Source organism: Pteropus vampyrus, unplaced genomic scaffold (assembly GCF_000151845.1).
Source record: "Pteropus vampyrus isolate Shadow unplaced genomic scaffold, Pvam_2.0 Scaffold301, whole genome shotgun sequence".
Lineage (NCBI taxonomy): Eukaryota > Metazoa > Chordata > Mammalia > Chiroptera > Pteropodidae > Pteropus > Pteropus vampyrus.
Window position 1 is genome coordinate 1190576 of NW_011889082.1, and position 23231 is coordinate 1213806.

Here is a 23231-nt window from a genome sequence, read left to right on the forward strand (position 1 = left end):
AATTATTGCTGTCTTATGCTGTTATTTACTACCATGTGGCCTCTTCCTTATTGTCCAGTTTCTGGCTCATGTCCTCCTCCAGCCTTTTACCCCATCTCTACCAGATAAATGTTGAGTAAACTCGGTTTCCAATGGAGGTGTACCACTACCTGTGGCACAGGGTCCCAGATGCATGTCAGCAGGGCATTTGCCCCAGCCTCATCTTGCTTTGTTGGTTTGAGATGGAGCCTTTGAATTTGCATTTTTGAAAAGCTTCTGTGGCGACACTAACGTCCAGCCAGGTTTGGAACCATTGGTGAATAAATAATGTCTGGTTTTAAAATCAGGTCCTTAAGGTTGACTAAACCATCCCTCTAACCTCTGCTTTCTCCCTTTCTTCTGGTCAGAACCCCCTCTTGCAGGCAGTTCTAACTTCTGTTCATTTTCCCCGGTATACGCCATGCCTTCTCCCTTCTGTTTCTATGTCTACACTCTACCATCTCCTCATTCATGCGCTCATTCTTTGTTTTAGCTTATTGTTTTCCAAAGTGTGTTCCTTGGAATGCCAGTTTTGAAAGAGTCCACAGAGGGGAAAAAAGCATACACAAATAAATATATTTTGCATTTTATTTGCTCCTCTGGGAAACTAATTATATGCATTTGCAGTTTCAAAGGCTCTTTGAAGAACTGAAATAAGGATATATGTTTAACTTTGTCATATTGGGGTTTCCCAAAGGTATTTGGGTCTTTCTATGACCTTAACTTAATTGTTATCATTGAACACCTTTGAATTTCCTGAAGAACTTTGGGAAATACTTTGTGATTAAAATTATTCCTCTTCACCGAAGTATCTGGTGCATAAAAATGCCTCTCAACTCCTGTCTATAATTCAGCCTCATGCTTATAAACATAGACAGTCCAGTATCATTATCAGATTGTTCTTAGGTGAGTATGTCTTATCTCTACAGAGATTGTAAGCTCCATGGAGACAAGATGCTATATCCAGTTTTTGTTTTGTTTTCTTTTTTTTGTTTTTTATCTCCCATAGGTTTTGTGTGGTTTTGAGCATTTGTAAAACTTGCTAAATTGAAATGCTTTGCCCCTGAATATAGAAGCCAATTATTTCATTCTGATTGTCATCCTTTGGTGTTTTTAGCCAATTACCCATGCCTTAACTGTATTTCAGAGTAACACACTACACACTCACATATATTCATTAAGTTGTCACTATTGTAACTCAGCAATGAAACATTTGACAAAGCACTAGGCAACAAACCTAGTACGCTTAGTATGCAATAATTTCTTTTTTTTGTGGGGGTTGTTAAAGAGAAATATTTGTTTTATTTTTAATTTTTAAAGGTTTTAAAAATTTTATTTTTTAATTAGAGTTGACATTTAATATTATTTTACATTAGTTTCGGGTGTACAGCATAGTGGTTAGACATTCATATAATTTACAAAGTGATCTCCCCCAATTAGTCTAATACTCACCTGGCACTATACATAGTTATTACAATATTATCAACTATATTTTCTATGCTCTGCTTCACATCTCTGTGACTATTTTGTAACAACCAATTTGTACTTCTTAATCCCTTCAGCTTTTCACCTAGCTCCCCAATCCCCCCTCTCATCGGGCAATCACCAGTTTGTTCTCTGTATTTAGAAGTCTGTTTCCATTTTTTTTCAGTTTATTTTACTGTTTAGAAATCATATGGTATTTGTCTTTCTCTGTCTGACTTATTCCACTTAGCATAATAACCTTCTAGATCCATCCAAGTTGTCCTAATGGTAAGATTTCATTCTTTTTTATGGCTGAGTAATATTCCATTGTATTAATGTACCACATCTTCTTTATCCAATCATCTATTGATGGGCACATGGATTGCTTCCATATCTTGGCTATTGCAAATAGTGCTGCAGTGAACATAGGGATGCCATATATTGCTTTGAATTAGTGTTTTGGTTTTCTTCAGATAAATATCTAGAAGTGGAATTGCTGGGTCATACAGCAGTTCTATTTTTAATTTTTCGAGGAACCTCAAACTTTTTTTTTATAGTGGCTGCAACAATTTGCAATCCCATTAAAAGTGCATGAGGGTTACTTTTTCTTCATACCCTTGCGAACACTTATTTTTTTATTTATTGATGATAGATATTCTGATAGAAGTGATACCTCATTATGTTTTTAATTTGCATTTCTCTGATGGTTAGTGACGTTGGGCATCTTTTATATATGTATATATATATATATATATATTGGTCATTTGTATGTCCTCTTTGGAGAAATGCCTATTCAAGTCCTTTGCCCATTTTTTCATTGGATTTTTTTTTTTTGAATAAGAGGTTAATATCCAAAATTTATAAAGAATTCATACAATGCAACACTAAAAATCAAATGATCCAGTTAAGAATTTCTTATGTCTAGTTCTGGGAAGGAGTATGAATGAGAGTTGAGGAGACTCTAATAGTGAGATATGGGATAAGTAAAGAGAGAGATCTGAATCCTGAAGCCCATCAAGGGCAGGACAGTTCTGCTGTATGTCGAGAGGAAGATCTTGGGCAGAGAGATATCAGCATCTAGTCCTTGGTCACTTGGGAGGAAAGAGGTGTTAGAAACAATATCCGAAAGGTACCAGGGATAAATTCTTCAATAAAATACAACTAACACTTACAATGTATTTATTAATTGCCAGGTCCTAAGTTAATAACATATATTTGGTTTTTTAATCCTCAAAACAAGTTAATAAGGTAAAAGTATTAGTGTTAATCCCATTTTAGAGATGGGAACACTGAGGCATAGAGAGCTTAAGTAACTTGTCCAAGGTCACATGGCCAGTTAATAGTGGAGCTAGGGTGTAAACCCATGCTCTTAACTCCTGTGTTGTGTATTGTTAACTCACTTCTTTTCTTTCTCTGCTTTTTTTTTAACCTGCCCCCAATGTCCAGTGATTTATTAACCCAGTCTTGAAGACCCACATTGGCATGAGTCTCAAAACCTTTCCTTGAAAGACATGGTCCTGCATTAGAAAACAATTGTCTTAATGATATTATTGGGATAATTGATAATTGAATATCAACAGTGTATTACATACTAGTACTGTATCATTGCTAAATTTCTTAAATGTAATGATTGCATTATGGTCAGATCTTTAGGGGTGAAGGGCATAAAATCTATGACTTATTCTTAAATGGTTCAACAAATTAATGATAATAATAAGCTTATATATAGACAGATGAATAGGTAAATATATTGATCAATTAGTAGTTTATCATTAGATAAAATATAGAGTTCATTGTACTGTTCTTACAACATTTCTGTAGATTCGAAACATTTTTAAAGTGAAAGGTTGAGAAGAAAACACTGAGGCAGTAAGACATATGTTATATACTAATCCTTTTAATACTATTAACAATGCTATGAGTTAGGTGTTATTACTGTCCTCACTTTAGGGAACAGGACACTGAGGCACAGAAACTTTAAGGACGTGGTTTAGTGTCATTGCCAGTGAGTAGGAGAGGCAGGACTCAAATCCTGATATGTATTATTTCTGTTTCTGTAACATCCTGCATATGTTAGGTTGAACCATGTGGAAATTGCTCTTATTCAATCATGTTTGACCTGTAAAGAAACCATTACACATGACCCAACCTAGGAGTAGGGATCGCCCCTTTTATAATGAATAGTTGGTTTGGTGTTCGTCTTTATGACCAGAATATCGGCTCCATGGGGACTTAGACTGTCCATCTTGCTCACCATTGTCTCCAGGGACTGTCTGGCTTGTGGTTGGCATTTGATAAGTGTCAGCTGAATGAACAATAACAACCAAAAAAATTTTGGTTATTTCTCCCTACCCAGCTCCCATATATATGCCATTTCTGCTTCCCCCATATCTGTGTCATTTTTTTAGAGGAACCAGTGTATAAACATAAACCATTCTGAAGGATGAGGCCTCAGCAGGGATAATAGTGACATAATCAACTATTTGACTTTGAGAAAACCTTTAAACTAATAGAGATGTTAATTAAAAACATGCCCTTGCCAAGATGACCTCTTAGTTTAGAAACTCTAAAATGCAAACCATTTGTGCTCCCCTCCAGCATGCAGTGATTTTGGCTAGAATGTATGTGGCACTCAAGATGCCATCCACTTGGATTCTTATTTGAGCAGTAAACACATTTTTAAAAAACATTGTGCAGACACTAAAAATAAGCGGTATTTCAAAATGAAAACCAGCGCACAAGTAGTTGGCACATCTGGTAGTAAGAAAAGTTGTACAGTTTTGTTTTCAGGGAATGATAAGCCAAGGAACATTCAAACTTGGCCAATTGAAAACTTTTTCCTATCTGTGGTGACACCTGGTTTTAAAAAAATTGGCTCCAGACTCAAAGCCGATAGAACATTGGAAATGAGTAGAGAATTAAATAGAATCATCCACTATCTGGTTTTATGCAAGGGATTATAAAGAACTGTTTTCTTTTTACTGCAAGAAAGAAAATGGATCAAAAAAGCGATGACAGTCATGAACAACAATAATAGCAACATTAGCAGCTAATACCCATTGAGTACCTATTATGTGCTAGACAATGTGCAGAGACCTTTACATGTGTAATTAATATTAGATGTACAATAACTTTATGAGGTGATGTTATTTTTATTCTCATTTTACAGGTGAGAAGACACAGTATAGAGATAAGGCACACAAATGTTTAATTTGCCCTAGTCACACAACTAGCAGAAGTGTGTGTGTGTGTGTGTGTGTGTGTGTGTGTGTCGGGGTTGGAGGGAGGAATCCTAGGCAGGTAGGAGAGCCCGCCCTCCACAAACACTGTACAATTCTGAGTAGTCTGGAGGTGTTCATTTGTCTAGCATTATTAAAAAAGAAATTAGCTGTATGGTTGCATTGACCACAGTGGCTCTTGGTCAAACTGTTGTTTGCCTCCACTGTTGAGACAGATGATATTGTTTTCCAGAACATTCTCCCAGCTGTGCCACAAACATTATATGTTCCCTAGAAATTTGCCATTCAGCTTCATGCTTCAAGGATGCCAGATGGATTCTTGTCAGAAAGCTGTCATTCCTTTGGGGTTAGATGAAGTTCAAGTTGACCAGTGTATTTGGGAGTAGGAGATGTTATAGTAAAAATCATGGGGACACTGGTAAGTTAGCAGTACTGTGGAGAAGTGTCACAGGATCTACTTAGTTGGAGTTTGTTTTTGAAAAATGGCACTTCATTTTAAAAAAGTAAACCAGGAGGATTTCAGTGGAAATTATTTGTCAGTGTTTAATATTCATGTATAACTATCCTTTATTTTCACTCATTTCTTCTTAACTTCATTAACAGACTTTATTGTTTATGTTCTCTATAGGCCTCGGGCTAGGTGCTGAGGAAGCAGAGATTCTTCAAACAAGGGGTTTAACTTTAGAGAGCAGTAAAGTATAAAATAGAAGGGGGTGACAAGCATGTAAACATTTCAGTCTCCTTGAGGTTTTGAGGCAGATGTGTTATGAGAGACCATTGGGAAATGAAAAGAAGAATTGGTCATATCTTCCCAGCTGGCAGAGGGGGAGGGATAGTTAGAGAGAAGGTGACCTTTGAATTGAGACCTTGAAGATGCAGAGGTGTTCACTAGGTAAACAAGTTAGAGGAACGGTGTTCCAGGCAGAGAAGAGCATAAATAACACAAGGGTTAACCAAATTTTCAGCCATCATATTGGTGTTTGTCCATTATTTGCACATATTTTCGCAGAACATTTCTGAAATCTCAACACCATGCACAAGTTTAATTGACAGTGTGTGTTTACTGGTACATAAAATAATAGTATGCCTTACAATATATGGCATCTTAGATTTGATGAAAGAACGTATTAATGGGCTTTGCCACCAAGTGTGCTGTTCCAGCTGCTAATATACCTTTATTTTAGAGACAGATATTAATACCTTTTTACCGAGGAAGAAACAGGCATGAAATGAGGGAGTTGCTTAGATGAATATATATGACACTGGATTAGACAGAATACCTGATATCTGATGTTGCTTTTCATGGCAGTGGTTGGTAGGGATAGGACCTGGAAAGAGAATTTGAATGTCTTTTATACTGAACTAGGCTATGAACCATCACATTGCCTTTTCTCCTGGGTAAAAAGGAGATTTAAAAAGCAAATGGCATGTAGCTTGTTGGATTTATAAAGATACTAAGTTTATGATCGTTGCATAAAAATGTACCCACTACTCTTGATGACAAGATAAAACCCCGATGGTACAGTGTTATATGAATTGTGAACACAGACTGACTATAACTGATCTTTCAAGGCACGAGAAGATGCATTAAATGTAAGCTGCAGTGGGAGAGGTAGAGGAAAGGTTCTGGTTTGTGTACCTGAAAAAAAAATCAGAAATTTCCATTACAACTAATGATCTTGGAAAGTATCCAAGGAACAAACAAAGCATCCAGCACCTAAACCTAAGCATCTAGGGCCATGAAAATATACCCTAGTGGAATCTGTTTCTGATGTCAGTAAATCCCTGTGTGGCCTTGGGCAAGTCAATTACCACTTGGATTTTAGCTTCCCAGAGGGCTGCACTATGACAGACTTTGTGCCAGCAATAGATGTGACTTTCCCAGTGTTTTTGAGATCTCGTTTCATTGTTGAGTGCATAGTGATTGCTCTCTAAGGTCTTATTTATTTTTTGAGTTTTGTGGGCCCTTAGAAGAGAATGTTACAAAAAGTGACAGTCATTTTTTGCCTATTGTTTTAGTTTTTGGAAAAACAATAGAAAATTATGCCTACTATGGCTAAGGAAAGTTACGGTGATGCTTTTCCATCTACTTCGATCCCAAATATATCAATGAGAAAGATGGAGAGTTGGTGAGAAAATTTTAGAGCCTTATTTGTTAAAAACTGAGATCATATTTATTTTCATTTGTTTGAAATGGGAACAGAGTGTACAGTCACTGAGACTTGACTAGGTAGTTTGCAAAAAAAAAAAGTTTGAAAAAGTACATCTATGTAAAAAGAATGTCTAGAATGATTCAACCGTTATTTTTTTTATAAGTGAGTCATGACAGTGTTTGCCTTCTCCTCTTTGCTTTTCACTTTTCCCTAACAACACAGATTCTTGTGAGTTTCTTTTTCTTTCTCCTTTGAGTATGTACCAGATTTTACTACATTAGAAAATTGTTACTAATGAAATGAAAAATCTGTGTCAACTTTGGTTACCATGCTGCTTTTAGAATGAGTGTTTTGTTTATGGCTCTCATCCTGATTTTTTTAAATTGTGTATATGTCCAGTGACAGTGTATTGGGATGAAGAGAAGAAATCAAGATTGGAGAGATACAGCCAGACTATATCCTTTTAAAGAGCCTTTTTGGAAGGTCAGAATTGGAATGAAATAAACCAGTTAAACAAGTCCCCTCCTCCCCCAACCCCCACAGTGTCAGCTTTCCTTGCTGGGTGATTCAAGATATTAGCTATTCTAGAGAGAACTTAGTTTGACATAGGTAATCCCATCTACTTACCACCTTAACTCTTAAGGTAAGGAGATGATAAAATATGATTCTTAATATAACTTGGCACTTCTACATTAAAGGAGCAAAATATAAGCACATTTTCTATAAGTGGTGATCGTAGATGGGTTTCTGTTGTAGCATTATAGATTTTTCATTGGAATTAGAGGAAGTTTTTTAGTAACACCGGTACTTGGAAAAAAGATCCAAGGACTGTCTCCAAAGATGGGTCCTGATAAAAGTGTGCACATGTGTGTTTTTACTACTTTCTGATGTAAGGGACATGAAAGCTAACCTGATTCATTTGTTTTTAGGGGCTCTTGGCTTTGGGCCTCAGTGCAAGTCCATTGGAAAAGGCAGCTGCAACAATCTAGTGGTCACCAGCAGCCCCATGATGGTTCAGCGACTGGGACCCATTTCACCTCCAGCAAGCCAGGTCTCTACAGCATGCAACCAGATCAGTCCTAGCTTACAGAGGGCAATGAATGCAGCCAACCTGAATATACCTCCTTCAGATACCAGGTCTCAAGTTACTTTTTTTCCCCTTCCTATGGTATAATCACACCCCAAGAGTGTTTTTTCCTCCCTTCCTGAACGCGTGCACACACACACACACACACACGCACACACACACGCACACACACACGCACTTAAGCAACTCCTTCAGTTTGAGCTTTTGTAGGGGAATGTGTATAAAAACTAAGTACATGCTATAATATCATCTTAATTGGGAAGAATGGTCTATACCTGCTGTCTTGTGGTATGAGTGAAATTAATAAGCAGCTTGAGATTTTTGGGCCTCGGTGACTAAAGCCCATTGTGTAAATTTGTCAATTCCTAGTGAAGCAAGTCATGTGTCACAGACTGGAAAATTGAGATGTTCCATGTGCATCTATCTTCCCTGCTCGTTTTTCAGTATGTATGTTGCAGTGTCCCCAGGCTGCTTTACAACTGTTTGGTTTGTCCATCTATTTCCCCATCCCACATGTCTACCCAAGTATCTATTAAATGTCTATTGTCTGAATAATATAATAGTTGACGTTTAGGGAGATAGAAAAAATAAAGACAGAAATCATGAATTTTAAGACTTTATGATGTGTCTGGGGAAACATGCTTTCATGTACGAGTTACATAACATTTCAGCACAGTGTCTAATTAGGTGCTGGAATAAATAGGTCCAATAAATACCACATATCTCTCGATGGGAGAGTTTGAATATGAAAGGGAAACCACTCTCTCAGACAAATACATCTCTCAAGATTGATATTAAAAAGGACATAAAATCAAAATACTGTGAAAGGTATAAGATCTATTTCTATGTTTGAAATGAATTATTTCATCTTCTAGAAGTTTTATTCTTGGAGAAACACAATCCACAGTTTTTTCCTCTTAGTCCTGCCTCGGCTGTAGCTGATTTTGCGAAGGAATTTGACATGCTGGTCCTCTGCTTATTCTTATTAGGGGGCTCGAATCCACTGAGTAGTCTTGCTCTGAGATCCTGTTTGTTCTTTCTCTCCATCTTCCTTTTTATTCTGTTCCTCTCTTGTATCTCTTCACTATCCTCCTAACTGCTATTTGAGACTATGAAATCATAGTTCTTGGATCATATTTTATGCCAATTTTTTCACGATATGGAAACTTGTTTTTCACCTGAGTCTTTTTGTGATGGGAAGCTGCTGCTGTCATTTCCTCATTGATGATTATGCCTTGAGGGGCTCCTCAGACTTAATGAATGTTGCATGTAAAATTAACTGTACTTGTGGGTAGATGTTATTGGGAAGCCTTCAGCTTCCTGTCAGTGGCAAGTCCAGCCCATGCCTTGAAGGCAGCCATAATTAATGGAGAAACTGATGGTAGGCAGCGCACAGGTTACTCCAGTTATGTACCTAACACAGTCCCTTTCATGGATTGACTAGGGAAGGGTCATTATCTCAGTGTTTTCTGGCATATTTGATTCCTTAGCATAATTTTATATCCTTAAAAGACAACATCTTAAAGATAGATTGACATGTTCTTGACTATATATTCTGTGAGTCCTTCTGTTGAAATAATTTTTTTGCAGAATGGGCAAAGAAACAGGACTTGGGGAAATGGCTTGGTGAAGTGTGGAACTTTTAGCAATTTGGAGAGGTCGCATTTATTTGTGATTCTTGGTTTTTATGCTCAAACAGAGGAGAGAAAGGATAGAAGGCAACAGTTCAACTTGAAGGCATTTTCTGTCTAGGGATAAAGATGGAGAGAGAATCAGCTTTGTACTTTATCCATGGCAGGGCAGGAGGTGGGAAAGAGCATGAGCTGTTCAGTCTGAATGATGGCCACCCTATAAAAAGCTGTAAAGTTAATTTTTTCCTGATCATCTATGTAATTCTTACTCATTTTAGAAAATGTGGAAAGTATGGAAAAGCGCAAGGCAGTTATCCTGAATCTTACCACCTACGGGCAACCATGGGTAGGCTTTTAATATACATCCTTCTAGTTATATGCAAACATATACATCATAAGCATAGGTTTTCCTTTGTACCAAATTGATCTAATAATCTACAGTGTTATAATTGCTTTTTTTTCAGTTAGTATAAACACTTTATTTTGTAATGAAAGTCTTCAGCATCATATAATGGCTTCTTCCTGCTCAAGATTGCATTTTATTTAAAAAGCATATAAATAAAACTACAGTTTTTTATCAGTCTTTTATTACTGGGCATTTAGTTTCACTTTATCTCAACATTATGAGTAATACTTTATTGGATAATCATGTAAATATTTTATCGCATATCTCTGGTTATTAGAATAAATTCTCAGAAGTAAAATTTGCTGAGTTAAAGGAAATGTACAATTTTGAGGCTTTTGATATGTATTCTCAAATTGCACTGTAGAAAAGGCTTACCTGCTTATAAACTCACCAAATCTGAGAGTTCTTGTTTTCCCATATCTTATCAAATACTAGGAATTATTATTTTTATTAGTTTTGCCAATATTATTTTATCTTAATTTGCATCTCAATTATTGATAACAGTGAATAGTTTTTGTACATTTACTTACTGTATTTCTTCTTTTGACCTCCTTTGAGTATTTTTTTTCTGGAGTGCTTATTTTGGAAAAAGCACTCTTCCTTAGCTTTGTTTAGTTCTATTTAATCCAAACAAGAGAATCATGCCCTAATGCTGTATATTTGCCTTTATTAATTTACGAACCATTTCTGACTAGCCTTACTTAATGAGAAATGCAAACAATACCTTACCATCCTGAAGATCTGGGAGCCATTCTTAATTTAGACGTTGCCAAAACCATGTAATACAGTAGACCATTGTATACATTTTCCCTAAAGTGACAAGGCTGAGGTGCTGGTATGATAACCTCATACAGTGGCTTTGTATATAAATCTAACAAAAGTGGGGCAGCAGAAAAGATTGGACGCTATTTGCATGGGTTTTGTATATGTTAGTTTTTCTAGTGCTTTCACAAACATTGTGATTCTACATTTTATGACTGAATATTCATAAACTACCTGCAGGTATTATCCCTACTTTATAGATTATGAACCCAGGACACAGAAAGTCTAAATGCTTTGCCTAGTGTCACTTAGCTCTTCAGTTATAAAATTCAACCATCAATCTAATGTCACTCCAGATCTAAAAAGACACCATATTTATCTTCTTAAACCAGAAATTATTGAGGTGGTTTCTGGGGATAGAATTTCCTCGGGTTTCCTTTTGGGTTGGAGTATGTTCCCAAAGCTCAGAGAAGGCCAAGGGGGCTGAGAATGGACTCTGGGCTCTCTGTAAGTTCTAGCATTTTATAAAGCCATCCTGTGTTCAGATACAGTGCTAATTCTTCTGGGGGATTTGTCCAGGAACATTGACAAGAACTTCCATATAAATAATTACATATAAAAATTATTTATATAATAATATATCATTATATGTTTATGTAATGTATACATAAGTATATAATTACATGTTTATGTAATGTATACATAAATATATAGTATATTTATGTAATGTATACATAAAATAATTATATGTATAATTTTTCCTCCTGCATCATTTGAGGAATTCCATGTAATCTGTAAGTTAGTATTTCTTTTGAGTTTGACATTGAACCAAGTCATTCAGCTTGGTCATCACCCGTCTTATGGTCCCATGAGAGTTACTGAGCTCTTGCTTCACTAGTTACCCTCGCATTTTTCACTGATAGTTACTGAGTTTTTCATATTGTTTTTATTTCGTTTGAGCTATATCTCTTTCCTTTCACATATAGCTCCAAATTAACCAGTCACTAGAAACAATATTTCAAGGATCAGATGAACATATGGAAATGAAGATTGCTCCCAGTACAGAGCTAGCACCACAACTCTGTCACTTTCTTTCCCATATACCTGATGTGCGTAGCAGCAAGGGTTATAGGAAAGAGTCCTTGGGAATCTTTCACAGTCATTCAACATATTGTTGCAGAAAGAGAACAAAAAGTTTGGGCTCCAATCATAGCTTATATGACTTTAAGCCTCATACCAGGTCCTTTAATCAAGCAGAGCATTATGGACCACATATGGAGTATAATGTGGGGAAAACAACAGAAGATGTATGTGATCCAGCTAGGTGACTGCCAATAAGGAATTTGGCCCTTAAATAGAGGTTATTTAAAAAAAACCCAGTTTACTTACCTTACAAGCTGTATTAAATGAAATAATGTATAGAGAAAATGCTTTGTAAGCTATAAACGATGGTTAGTTATATTGATTATTCACCTTCTTAATAAACAATTTTTTGAAAACGTATTACATGTATAACTCTCTGGTAGGTACTGGGGGAAGTAAAATGATCCCTTACGTTGAAAGATTTTGACTTTTATTGAGAAAGATAATTTTATTGAGGAAATCAGCTACATTTAAGGCACAGTAGAGATAGTATATAACTTCCTTGGAAAGATAACTCTTATTGAGAGCTAGTGTATTTGAGAGATGTTTCATGGATTAGAACATGGATTAGAAAGATTAAAAGAACTGGGTAATTGCACAGGAGGGATGAGAGCTGCTAGGCTAAGACCATTTATTGGAAATTTTGTTCTTATTACATATTTGAGATAGAAAGGAGAGTTCTCTGTGCGTATGATTGCCTTAGTGAATAGAATATAGACATTGCTTTCTAAAAAATGTATGATAACTATTTTAGAAAACTGAGATGTCTAAGGACTTAAGGAACATGCCTACATGGAGTTATGCGCAGGTTTAAATTGAACCATAGTTAAGTATAATTTGAGAAAAATAAGAAATATCTCTACAATGAAACAAATAACCATGTTTCACTATAGTCTGCCCTCAAACCAAATAATATAATTAGATATGCAAAGTACATACAAGTGGATGAAATACTTTCTGCCTGCTAGTCACTGCTTAAAAATCTAAAATGGTCCAGTGTGACAGTGACCAGGCAAATGCATCATCTGAGAATGTTCTATAAACTTTCTCAACCTCAGGGTATAAAGCAGTCAGTTGTCTCGCCTCATGTATGACACAACAACTGATTTGACTTGGGTCAGAAAGCAATTCCTGGATCTTCTTGGGGAAGGGACCAAAAGGCCCTTGACATCCAGTCACTAGGAACCTTCAGCTGAGCTCTACAAGGAGAGCTGCATGCTGTGGGTATGCTGGGAAAATAATTGAAAGTGTCCATGGGGAATTAAAACACAGATGGTTCAGAAATCACTTTGGGCTTGCAAGAGGACTTCGGTCTGAATATAAGGATGTAGACCAAGAAAAAAAATCTGTGTCAAGGGCAACTGGACGTAAATTCCTGCTTTGTTTGTTATTGGTAAACATTACTTCTCTCGATGGAAGCATCACATCGATAATTGTGTTATCTATCACCTTATATGTGCATTTTGGAGTTGAGATATTTTTTGGCTAATATCTCATGCTTATAGGAAACAGTGTTCCTGGCTTCCATTTTGTAAAAAGGAGTAAGAGGAACAGATGTGATAAGAATGCTTTTCTTTTCCCTCAGTTCCTTTGCAACAGGTTGCTGTTTAACAGCTGGAAGTAGTAAATGTTTTTTTTTTTTTTTCTGGGAAGACAGACATTCTGTATGATGTTTTGTTTTGATTTTTTTCTGTCAGAAAAGGATCTCTGTAGAAAGCCAAAACAGGTACATATAAATAAGCCAGATTTTTCTCATACCCCATGTCAAAGTTGAGAAATACAATGAACTATGTCTAGCTTTTTGTGACAAATTTTCCATTCAAGAGATACAGCTTTTCTCTTTGGTGATTTTTAAAGTAATGATGCCATCCATAGTAAAGCAAAATGAATTTTAAAGTGGCCAGACTATATTACAGTGTTTTGATGTGCAGGTAAATACTGTGACATGTGAGGCATGTTTTGAGAAGGGTAAGAACAGGAGAGAAATTGTAAATTACTGAAAGCTATTGATCTGCTTTTGTCCCAAAGTGGCTCTGATTTAGGACAATGCTCATGGAAAACCCAAAACTGTAGAGTATGATTAAACTCTGCTCAGCCCATATGCATAGTTCCAAATATGAATTGATTTCAGGTTGTTACTCCCTTATATATATTATAGCTATATTCATATTTTTTCATTTCCCAGGTTGATTCAATATTATAACTAAGTACTGATAGCATGAATCGCTATCTTAAAAAAAAAAACAACTTTAAAATTCCTTAATATGAGTGAACAAAGTTGTGAAATTCTTATTAGGTCTCCTGGATGACCCTTTGACTTTGAGGATTCACTTTTTTTCTAATCAAGCATGGGTTTATGTTTTACCTTACCAAATCAATTTTACTCAAAGGCTGACACTATGTTTAGACTTGTATTCCCTACAATGCCTATTGTAGTGTACTGCACACATTAGGTGCTTAATAAATGCTTGGGTTTTTGGTTTACTGTGACAGACATCAATTATTATTTCCAAGTCTGTAAGTTTTCCCCCTACATTAAAAAATATTTAAAAATAAAGCAAGGACTATTTATTATCATTAAAGTATTAAGATTATTCGTAACAATAGATCTTTTGTTTTATTAGTCCAGTGAGCATTTGCCTTTATTGTTCTTCTTGGTAAAATGTTATTTACCTGGAACTAAAAGCCTTTGCGTTATCTTAGCCAAAGTATGTGTGTTTAGCCGAGAATGTAATTAGGGGAAATACTTAAGGGATTGTCAATGCAATGTTCTTTTAGCTCTTAAGCAATCCATATCCTGCTAAAATGTTTGCTTTTTTTTTTTTTCTTCTTTTCTGGCTGCTGCTCCAGGTCCCTTATTTCACGTGAGTCTTTGGCGTCCACGACTTTGAGCCTGACAGAAAGTCAGTCTGCTTTGAGCGTGAAACAGGAGTGGTCTCACGGCTACAGGGCTCTCCCGTCGCTCTCCTCCAACCACAGCTCTCAGAATGGCATTGATCTAGGGGACCTGCTTAGCCTTCCTCCTGGGACATCCATGTCCAGCAACAGTGCCTCTAACTCATTGCCATCCTACCTTTTTGGCATGGAAAATAGCCACTCTTCGTACCCTAGTCCCCGAAACTCTTCGGCCAGGTCCCACTCGGCCCGCTCCAAGAAGAGAGCTCTATCTTTGTCCCCGCTGTCCGATGGCATTGGGATAGACTTCAATACCATCATCCGCACCTCTCCCACCTCTTTGGTCGCTTACATCAACGGGTCCAGGGCTTCCCCGGCCAACATGTCCCCGCAGCCTGAGGTCTATGGGCATTTCCTGGGAGTGCGCGGTAGCTGCATTCCCCAGCCGTGTTCGGTCCCTAGCAGCCAGATGGGTGTGCGGGTGGCCAGTGGTGGCCTGGCGCTCCCGGCCTACGGCGAGGACGGCTCTCTGGAGTACGAGCGCATGCAGCAGCTTGAGCACGGCGGCCTCCAGCCTGGCATGGTCAACAACATGGTGGTGCAGCATGGCCTGCCCGGCCCTGACAGCCAGCCCGCCGGCCTGCTGAAGACCGAGCGCGTGGATGATTTCTCCCGCAGCGCTTTAGACCTGGCCTCCGCGCCACCTTTGCAGCCAACGCCCCAAGGCCCCCCACCCCCCTACCACGCCCACCCGCACCTGCCCCACCAAGAGCTCGTCCCCCACACCCAGACGCTGGCTCTGCCCCAGGCTGTCCTGGAAGAGGATGGGGAATTGGACGATGTCGGGGGCAAGCACTGCTGTCGCTGGATTGACTGCAGCGCTTTGTATGACCAGCAGGAGGAACTTGTACGGCACATAGAGAAGGTTCACATAGATCAGCGCAAAGGGGAAGACTTCACTTGCTTCTGGGCAGGGTGTCCTCGAAGGTACAAGCCATTCAACGCCCGCTATAAACTGCTTATCCACATGAGAGTCCACTCCGGAGAGAAGCCCAACAAGTGTACGGTGAGTTTTCCAAAGCCCACGGGAGCCCACTGAAAGTGCATTTGGTTTTTTTTCAAACTTGGCCCACGAGACTTTTATGGATTTTGGATGTGTGAAGGATTAGGTATTCATGAGATTAGACTCTTCAGTCTGAGGAAGGTTTCTATAATTATTAGCTGCTGGGGTATCTCTCCAGTTCTTGATTCTCTTCCACAGATGTACATAATGCATCATGTCAAGGGACATTGATCTGCCACAGTGTCCAAAAAAATCTTGGAAAACATGCCTGCCAGGCACCAAGTTGGAGTTGCTGAAATGTGCAGGGCAGAAGAACACGCACTGTACCACCCCCAGTCTTTTCCAAAGCAAATATTCAGTGATTTTTTTTTCTTTTCTCTAATAACTGGGGTAGTATTGGGGTTGGGGGAGGGGTGGTTCTGATATTTGGAAAGAACTCACACCTAACAACTTGGCTAGTAAAAGTGTTGCTTCATGCACCCTCATGCCTGCACACTCCAGGCTTTTGAGACTAGTTAATGATTTATAGCCAGCATAAAAACACCCATGGGATACCACAAGAGCAGATCTCACAGGATCTCACTGAATTTTAAGGAGAGAGAATTTTGTGGAAAGGTACAGGAGGGGAATGCGCCTTTTGTGTTGAATGAAGTAGGCATGGTGTTTCTTTATTCTCCACCTTCCCCTTTCATAACATCGATCCTGGACCTATCTCTGTTCCTTGGGAAAATTGACTATTTTTTTAATTATATGACTCAAATGATTTCACAATCATTTCACACCTAAAAGAAATCCTCAGGGTTTACAAGCAGGACATCACCCTTGGGATCACAGAGCAACTTTGCACAATCTCAGACAGCTCACTTAACCCTTGGACAGAAGAATAGCATGCATTTCATATTAGTTTAGATGGACAGGATTATTTATTTTAGAGTTAAAATCTGAAAATTATAGGTACTTTCTGGATAGTGAATATGCTCCAGGACACTAAGTGTGTGAAATATATAAATCATTTTGAAAAGGAACTTATTTAGATGGTGGTCTCCGAGACAGTTTCTTTTTTCTTCAATATGTCTTGATGATAAAGAATCTGGACACTGTTCTTGTTTCATTGTAGATTGGCCAAGTTGTCTGATTCATTTAAAAACAAACCAAACAAATGATAGCTGTAATGCAAGTATTAGAAGCACTTTTTCACCATCCAGTAGGTATTTTTGAAAGTTTTAAGAATTTCTGGTGGAATGAAATTGCATTTCTTGTCATTACATTGTGCCACATGTTGTGATTTTTCTTAAGGAAAACCTGAAACTGTTGTTGAGAATGTTATGAGAATGCCAGGTTATAGGAGTGAAAAGAATAATTACATTCCAGGCGGCAAAACCTTATTCTGTCAGTAGGGTTCTGCACTAAAAATGCCAGAAAGAGACAAGCAATTGAAGGCATTTCCATTTACTCTGTTTGGAACACACTGGCCTATTGCAGGCAGGAAAGACATTCAGTCTCTGAACGAAAACAGTCCAACCTTTTAGTTATGACTAATCCTGGCTGAAAATAGTTTGCTGGATTTGGCTTTACTGAAAAAAAAAAAAACATAAAGGCTTGAATTATCCAAAAATAATTTTTTGCATTGCAAAATTAATTTTTGTGCAATAGGATTTCCCTGTTTTTCCCACTATTCTCAGACTTCGCAAAGGCATGTAACAAGTTGACTTTTGCTAAAGTGCATGATCACTATTAAAAATAGAAATACTTCAGTGAAAGAATAAGCTGGGAGGTGAATGTTTGCAGGCCCCTGCAGAGCTTTTCATTGTGTTGTTCAAGATAGGCATGGGAGGTGATTTCTCTTTCCCCTGGTCTGCCCACTCCCCACTCTAAATGGACCTTTGTAAAATTCAGATTGCTAGATTTAATTCCATATCAAATTTAGAACCACAAAGCATTTACTTACACATGTTATAGTGCAAGTGTATTTACACAGAACAGAGTTTCTTAGGAGCTGACTAATGCTACAATTCAAGTCTTGGGACTATATATTTTCAGCAGGAAGACATCCATTTTCATATAACACATACATATCATGAGCATTATGTTTTCAGAAAACTGTTATGTTGCTACATGTCCTTTGCTTGATTTGTAGGGCTATAGCTAACTGGCTAATTTTGCTAGTAAAGTTTAGCAGTCTCCTCAGGTCGTAGTCCATGGATAGAAGACATTGTGTTTAATATGAATGAACATCTGAAAAAGATGCATTTTTCTGCCTTTTGCAAAACCAGTCTTTACACTCTTGGAATCCAGACACAAAGAACTGTTAAAACTGAAATGTTTTATCTCTTACTGCTTTGAAATTTGATGATAGTTGATTCAAAGCTCAAGATCCTTGCCAAGGAAAATGACCACATTCCTCTTTTGGAGACATGAAGTGATCTTTGGGTTTTTGTGGCTGTGTCACATGTTGCAAAGGTTAGGAGCTGTTTAAATTATAAGACCCAGTCCACTTTTGTTTTACATATATTTAACTGCTATTAATTTTTTGTGGACCATAGTTAGAGTTAGTCATCATTTTCACTCACTTAGCTTATTGACTCAAGGGATATGTGATGACCCAATTGTGTTTGGTGACCATGACTACAAGCAGTACAATGAGCTTCTGAAAGTCATGGTAAATGAAGGGTATGTGAAAGGGCTACTCAGTGAACAGCTTGCTTACAGTAAGAGACTACCACTTGTGTCCTCCCTTGATGCCAAATTCCATTTCATGCATGGGAGAATGCATTCTCAGAATCTCTGACTCTTAACTCCCCAGCTTTATCCAGAACTCTGGGATTCAGATCATTCAAGATTCTAGGTGGCAGAACTGGGAAAGGATTGTTAATTTATTATTTGGTTAACTTACTGGAAGAAGAGAATGGTTTCTTTTCCTTTTCCCACCCAAACAACTCCACCCTTCTGTAGATCTCATTCTTATTCTGTGGAAAGCCAAACCAGCTGCTCTCTTTCCAGGCCTGGCCTTGATTACAGAGATATTCCCAGCCAATGGCAAAGGCCTTGAGAAGTAACGGCCTCATCAGGCAAAGAAGTAGGCCTCAGTTAAATTAGAAATTGAGATATGGCAATATTATATTAAAAATATCTGAGTCCATTCACTGCTGTCTACTAACTAATTTCTACGTACCAAATCATTCGATTTAGACCTTCCTGAGCTTAGACAAGCCCCAACACTGATGAATAATGGAATTAACAAAAATTTTTAAAATTTCTGGGTATAACTGCTGAATTCTAGTACATTTTTCTGAAATGATAAGGTTTCAAATTCCCACGTCAGGACAAGTCATGGAATTTCTGAATTTCTTTCTCCAACCCCTGTTTCATGTTCCTAAAAGGACAACATAAAGTGTAACCCAAAACTATAGATGTACACTAACCATTCCTAACAGTATCCATAGTAATGGTTCTAACAGAGAGCACGCTGCGAATGTTGTTACCATAGGTCTTTTTGCTATTAAGTTGAAGAGTGTGCAATGCCTGGGTAGCATTCCCAGGATGGTGTGTTCTGAATGAGCTCAAGCATGCTCAGCCTGCCAGTACCTCTCATGGGAAAGCCTATCTGATCGGAGCAGAGTGAGCAGAGGGACAGGGTTCCGTTGCCAGGATCAGAAACACTGATGGCTTGCCTTTGTGCACAATAGAAAGCAGTTGTGCTGGAAGGTTAGGGAGTGTTAATAAGGGAATTAAGGGGAATGTGGGTCGCCACTTAAATTTTGCTTATTTTTCCTGGATGGATTTTATCCAATAGCAAAAAAGAATTTTGCAAAACTTTTATCCACCCACAGATTTTCACGAAAATGTCACTGACCAAAGACAGCTTTGAATTTTGTATGAATTGACTCATTTCTCCACAGGCATTTTGCCTGGCAAAATCCAGAGTATTTGCTTTGGCTTGAATACTGGGCAGTTTGCTTTTTAAGTAACATTGGATTATGAGTACAAGAAAATAAATACAGAGCTGGGGCTATGTCCCCATTCCTCTTTAACGGCCTGATTTATGGGTTCGTGGGCCAGCATTAGCCACGAAAGGCATTTCTTGAGGAAAAGTAAAATCAGTATAAACTGTGGAAGAAGGTTTTCTTCCACATCCTTTATTTTGTTATTTTGATAAGACTTGGCATTGATGTGGTGACTACAATTATATGACCAGAGAGACCTTAGGAAAATACTGTCTAAGCATATTAGACAGTATTTTATTAGTTACCACTCCACAACCTTCATATTGGCAACAATTAATAAGTTCTCATAATGTCAAGTATTGATGAGGGTATGAAGAATGGGGAATGCTTCAATATTGCTGGTGAGAGTAAATTGTTGTAACCCCTTTGGAAAAAAATTTGGGAATATCTACCAAAGATGAGGATGAGCATATCCAACAAAACCATGTCTAAGTGTCTAACCTACCTAGAGAAACTCTAATATATGTGAGAGACATACAAAAAGGAATTTACTGTACCTCTGCTTTTGAGAAATATAAATAACCTAAGTGTCCAGAGGGTAAATCAATAAACTGTGGTTTATTTGTAATGAAATAAAGGAGTTTAAAATTAATGAACTAGATATAAACCTCTAGATAGATAGATAGATAGATAGATAGATAGATAGATAGATAGGTAGATAGATAGATAGATAGACAGACAGATAGATACCAATATGGATAAATCTCAAAAAACAATGTTGAATAAAAAAACTAAATGGCTAAAGGACATATGCAGTGTAATATAATTTATGTACCTTTAAACACACAGTACTATATAGTTGTTATAAGTATATAATTACTTGGTTAAACAATAAAATTGTGTTGTCAGGATAGGTAGTAACCTTAGGATAGTGGATACTTCTGGAGAAGAAAAAAACAGAAAGAAATGGGATCCGTGAATTTTGCCTTATCTTTTATTTAAAAGAATAAGAAACAAATACAGAAAAATAACTTCTTTTTAGCTTGGTGAGAATTGAAACAAATATGGCAAAATATTAATTCCTTTTTAGCTTGGTGGTGGTAATATAGGTATCATAGGTATCTTACAATATTTTCTATGCTTTGTTGACTGTGTTGAAAATATTTCAAATATTTCATAATTATAAGTATATATTTTTGTTTAAAAATAAGACATATAACACTCCAACTCCCTTTCACACATACTATTTTTTTTCAGATGAGAGGAACAAAGCCTAAAGAAATTAAGTGATTTTTCTAAGACATAGTAAGTTGTTTGGCTGTTGCCTGCCTACTTAGCACCTCGAAGGCAGTGGTTCTTGGCTGTCATTGAAATCCATACCTGGGTCACACCCCCAGAGTCTGTGATGTGATTGGTCTGGGGTACAGCTTCTCGGGTGATTCTAATGTGCAGTCAAGGGTGAGAACCAGTGCTCTAAAAGTTTCCACATCCTAACATTGAACTCTAGCTAAATGAAAGCCTACTTTGTCATTTCAGTTAAGGTGTAGGGAGGCAGTGTTTAGGAGTGAGTGCATCTTCATTATTATCAATGCCCTGACAATGATTAGTGTAATTTTATGTTCCTTTGGAAAAAAATTCAGGAGCAAGAGATAAGATAATAGAGCGACTCTGGTAGTGGCAGGAGGCTTTCAACTAGTGTCCATTTTACGTTCAGAGTACTCTTTCTCTACAATTGATAGTCAGTTAAAGGTTGGGATGAGACAGTGCTGAGCAATGTACGTCACTGCCCCCTCTTTGCCTCCCTGAGTTAAAGTGGAACTAAGAAATCTGCCACGTCATTCTCATTTCTAAAGGTAAGATAGAGTGTTCTCCCTTCCAAATACAATGCAGCCTTTCTGCTTATAATATAAAATGATCTTCAAACATTTTTGCTACTATAGATATTTTTGAAGAATTGGTAATTTACCAAAATATTGAATTTTCCCTTTTATCAAGTCTTCCTGATGTGATTAGATAAATAAAATGATCATTAATATCCTCTTTGTCTCTTGAGGCTGAAACACCACCAGTGAAACATCTGGTAAAGATCAGAGAGAGTCTAGCTTCTAAATCGTATCCCATGAGGCATCAGTCTGTCAAATATTTAATGGAAACTCAATAATTTTGAAAAACTAAATTGCACAATTTTTCCCCAATGATTTTATGTAAGAAACATACTGGTATATTTATCTGTGCATATACGTGTTCAACAAACTGTAGACATATATATGTCACTATAAATTACAAACCTCAGTATAGGTAAAAGCAAAACCACAGATACTCTCATCAGAAGGTGTATTAACCACAGTCTATAAGGCATCAGTCAAATCGGATTTCACATCCCAAAACACAGTTTAGAAACCTTCCATTTGGTAGTGGTTTAATTTTATTTTCCTTTAGAAGACATTTAATCCATGTTACCTGGGGAGCTGGCCTTTCATGAACTTTGTCCTGAAAATAAATTTGTAACAGATTTGGGCAAACGTTTCAAAGCAAGTCGTGGTTTATGTTTCTTTGCCCTGCAATTCTAGGATTAATGAAACACAATAGATAATGAGAAAAACCCTATGAGGTTAAATATTTGAGGCATTATCCTCATTAAACAAATTCATTAACTACATAATGGTTAATGTTCCTTTTAGTTCATATTTGTTTTGTGGTTTTTCTCTAATTTCATGCCCTGAAATAATGTTTTTAAAATTAGAAAGTATTATGTAGATCTTTTCATAAATGATCTGATTAAGGGAAGGTATTTCAAACCTTTTGAGGTTTGTTCCTATGTAGATTTTAAAATGTTTATTCAGACTGCACCAGTGTGGAAAATTAGTTTGGCAATTTATTAGAAACGTCTTTTGTGACCTTTGGAATATTTCTTGATTACCTTTACTTTGAGTGGTTGTGTCGACATCTTTGGGTTCAGATAAGAATTTGAGTGTGTAGAGTGAAAAACCAGACACATTTATTTTTTCCAAAGAAGAGGTAGTCTGATTCTCTTTGATCTTTCAGAAGTGTTTCCTTCAAGCTCTGGGTAGAATGAAGAAGAAAAGAGATTTTTTTTCTCCAGGCAGTTTTTTAGTTTCTACTATAATTACTGAGTGAGGGCTTCTAGAAGACAATGGATGTTGTAAACCTGGGCAGTGGATGTGTGACTGGCAAACACAGATCCTTGGTGGGCAGGCAGGTTTGATTTCTCATCTGTTTGAACTCTGGGCAGCCTTCATCTAGAGGGGAGATAGGTCGATCTAATATGTGTCATTACTCATGTAGAGGAGGTTGGTGTAGGTAGGAATTTGGTGAGAAAATGGAACGAAACCTTTGCGTTCTTATTTTTCAGGACAGTATTTATTTTTATTTTCTTGGGCTTCAGATACTGTATTTGAGTAGGAA

The 23231-nt window shown here is 37.3% G+C and overlaps 1 protein-coding gene across 6 annotated transcripts in view; it reads left to right on the top strand.

The window, feature by feature from the left end:
- Positions 1-23231, top strand: part of GLIS3 (GLIS family zinc finger 3) — a 424356-nt gene that overhangs the window by 133788 nt on the left and 267337 nt on the right. For all 6 annotated transcript variants that reach the window (XM_023521261.1, XM_023521258.1, XM_023521259.1 and 3 more), the window contains 2 exons: positions 7804-8011; positions 14754-15864. In XM_023521261.1, the coding sequence (XP_023377029.1) occupies positions 7881-8011; positions 14754-15864 (1242 nt within the window). In that variant the 5' untranslated portion in view covers positions 7804-7880. The remainder of the gene's footprint in view (positions 1-7803; positions 8012-14753; positions 15865-23231) is intronic.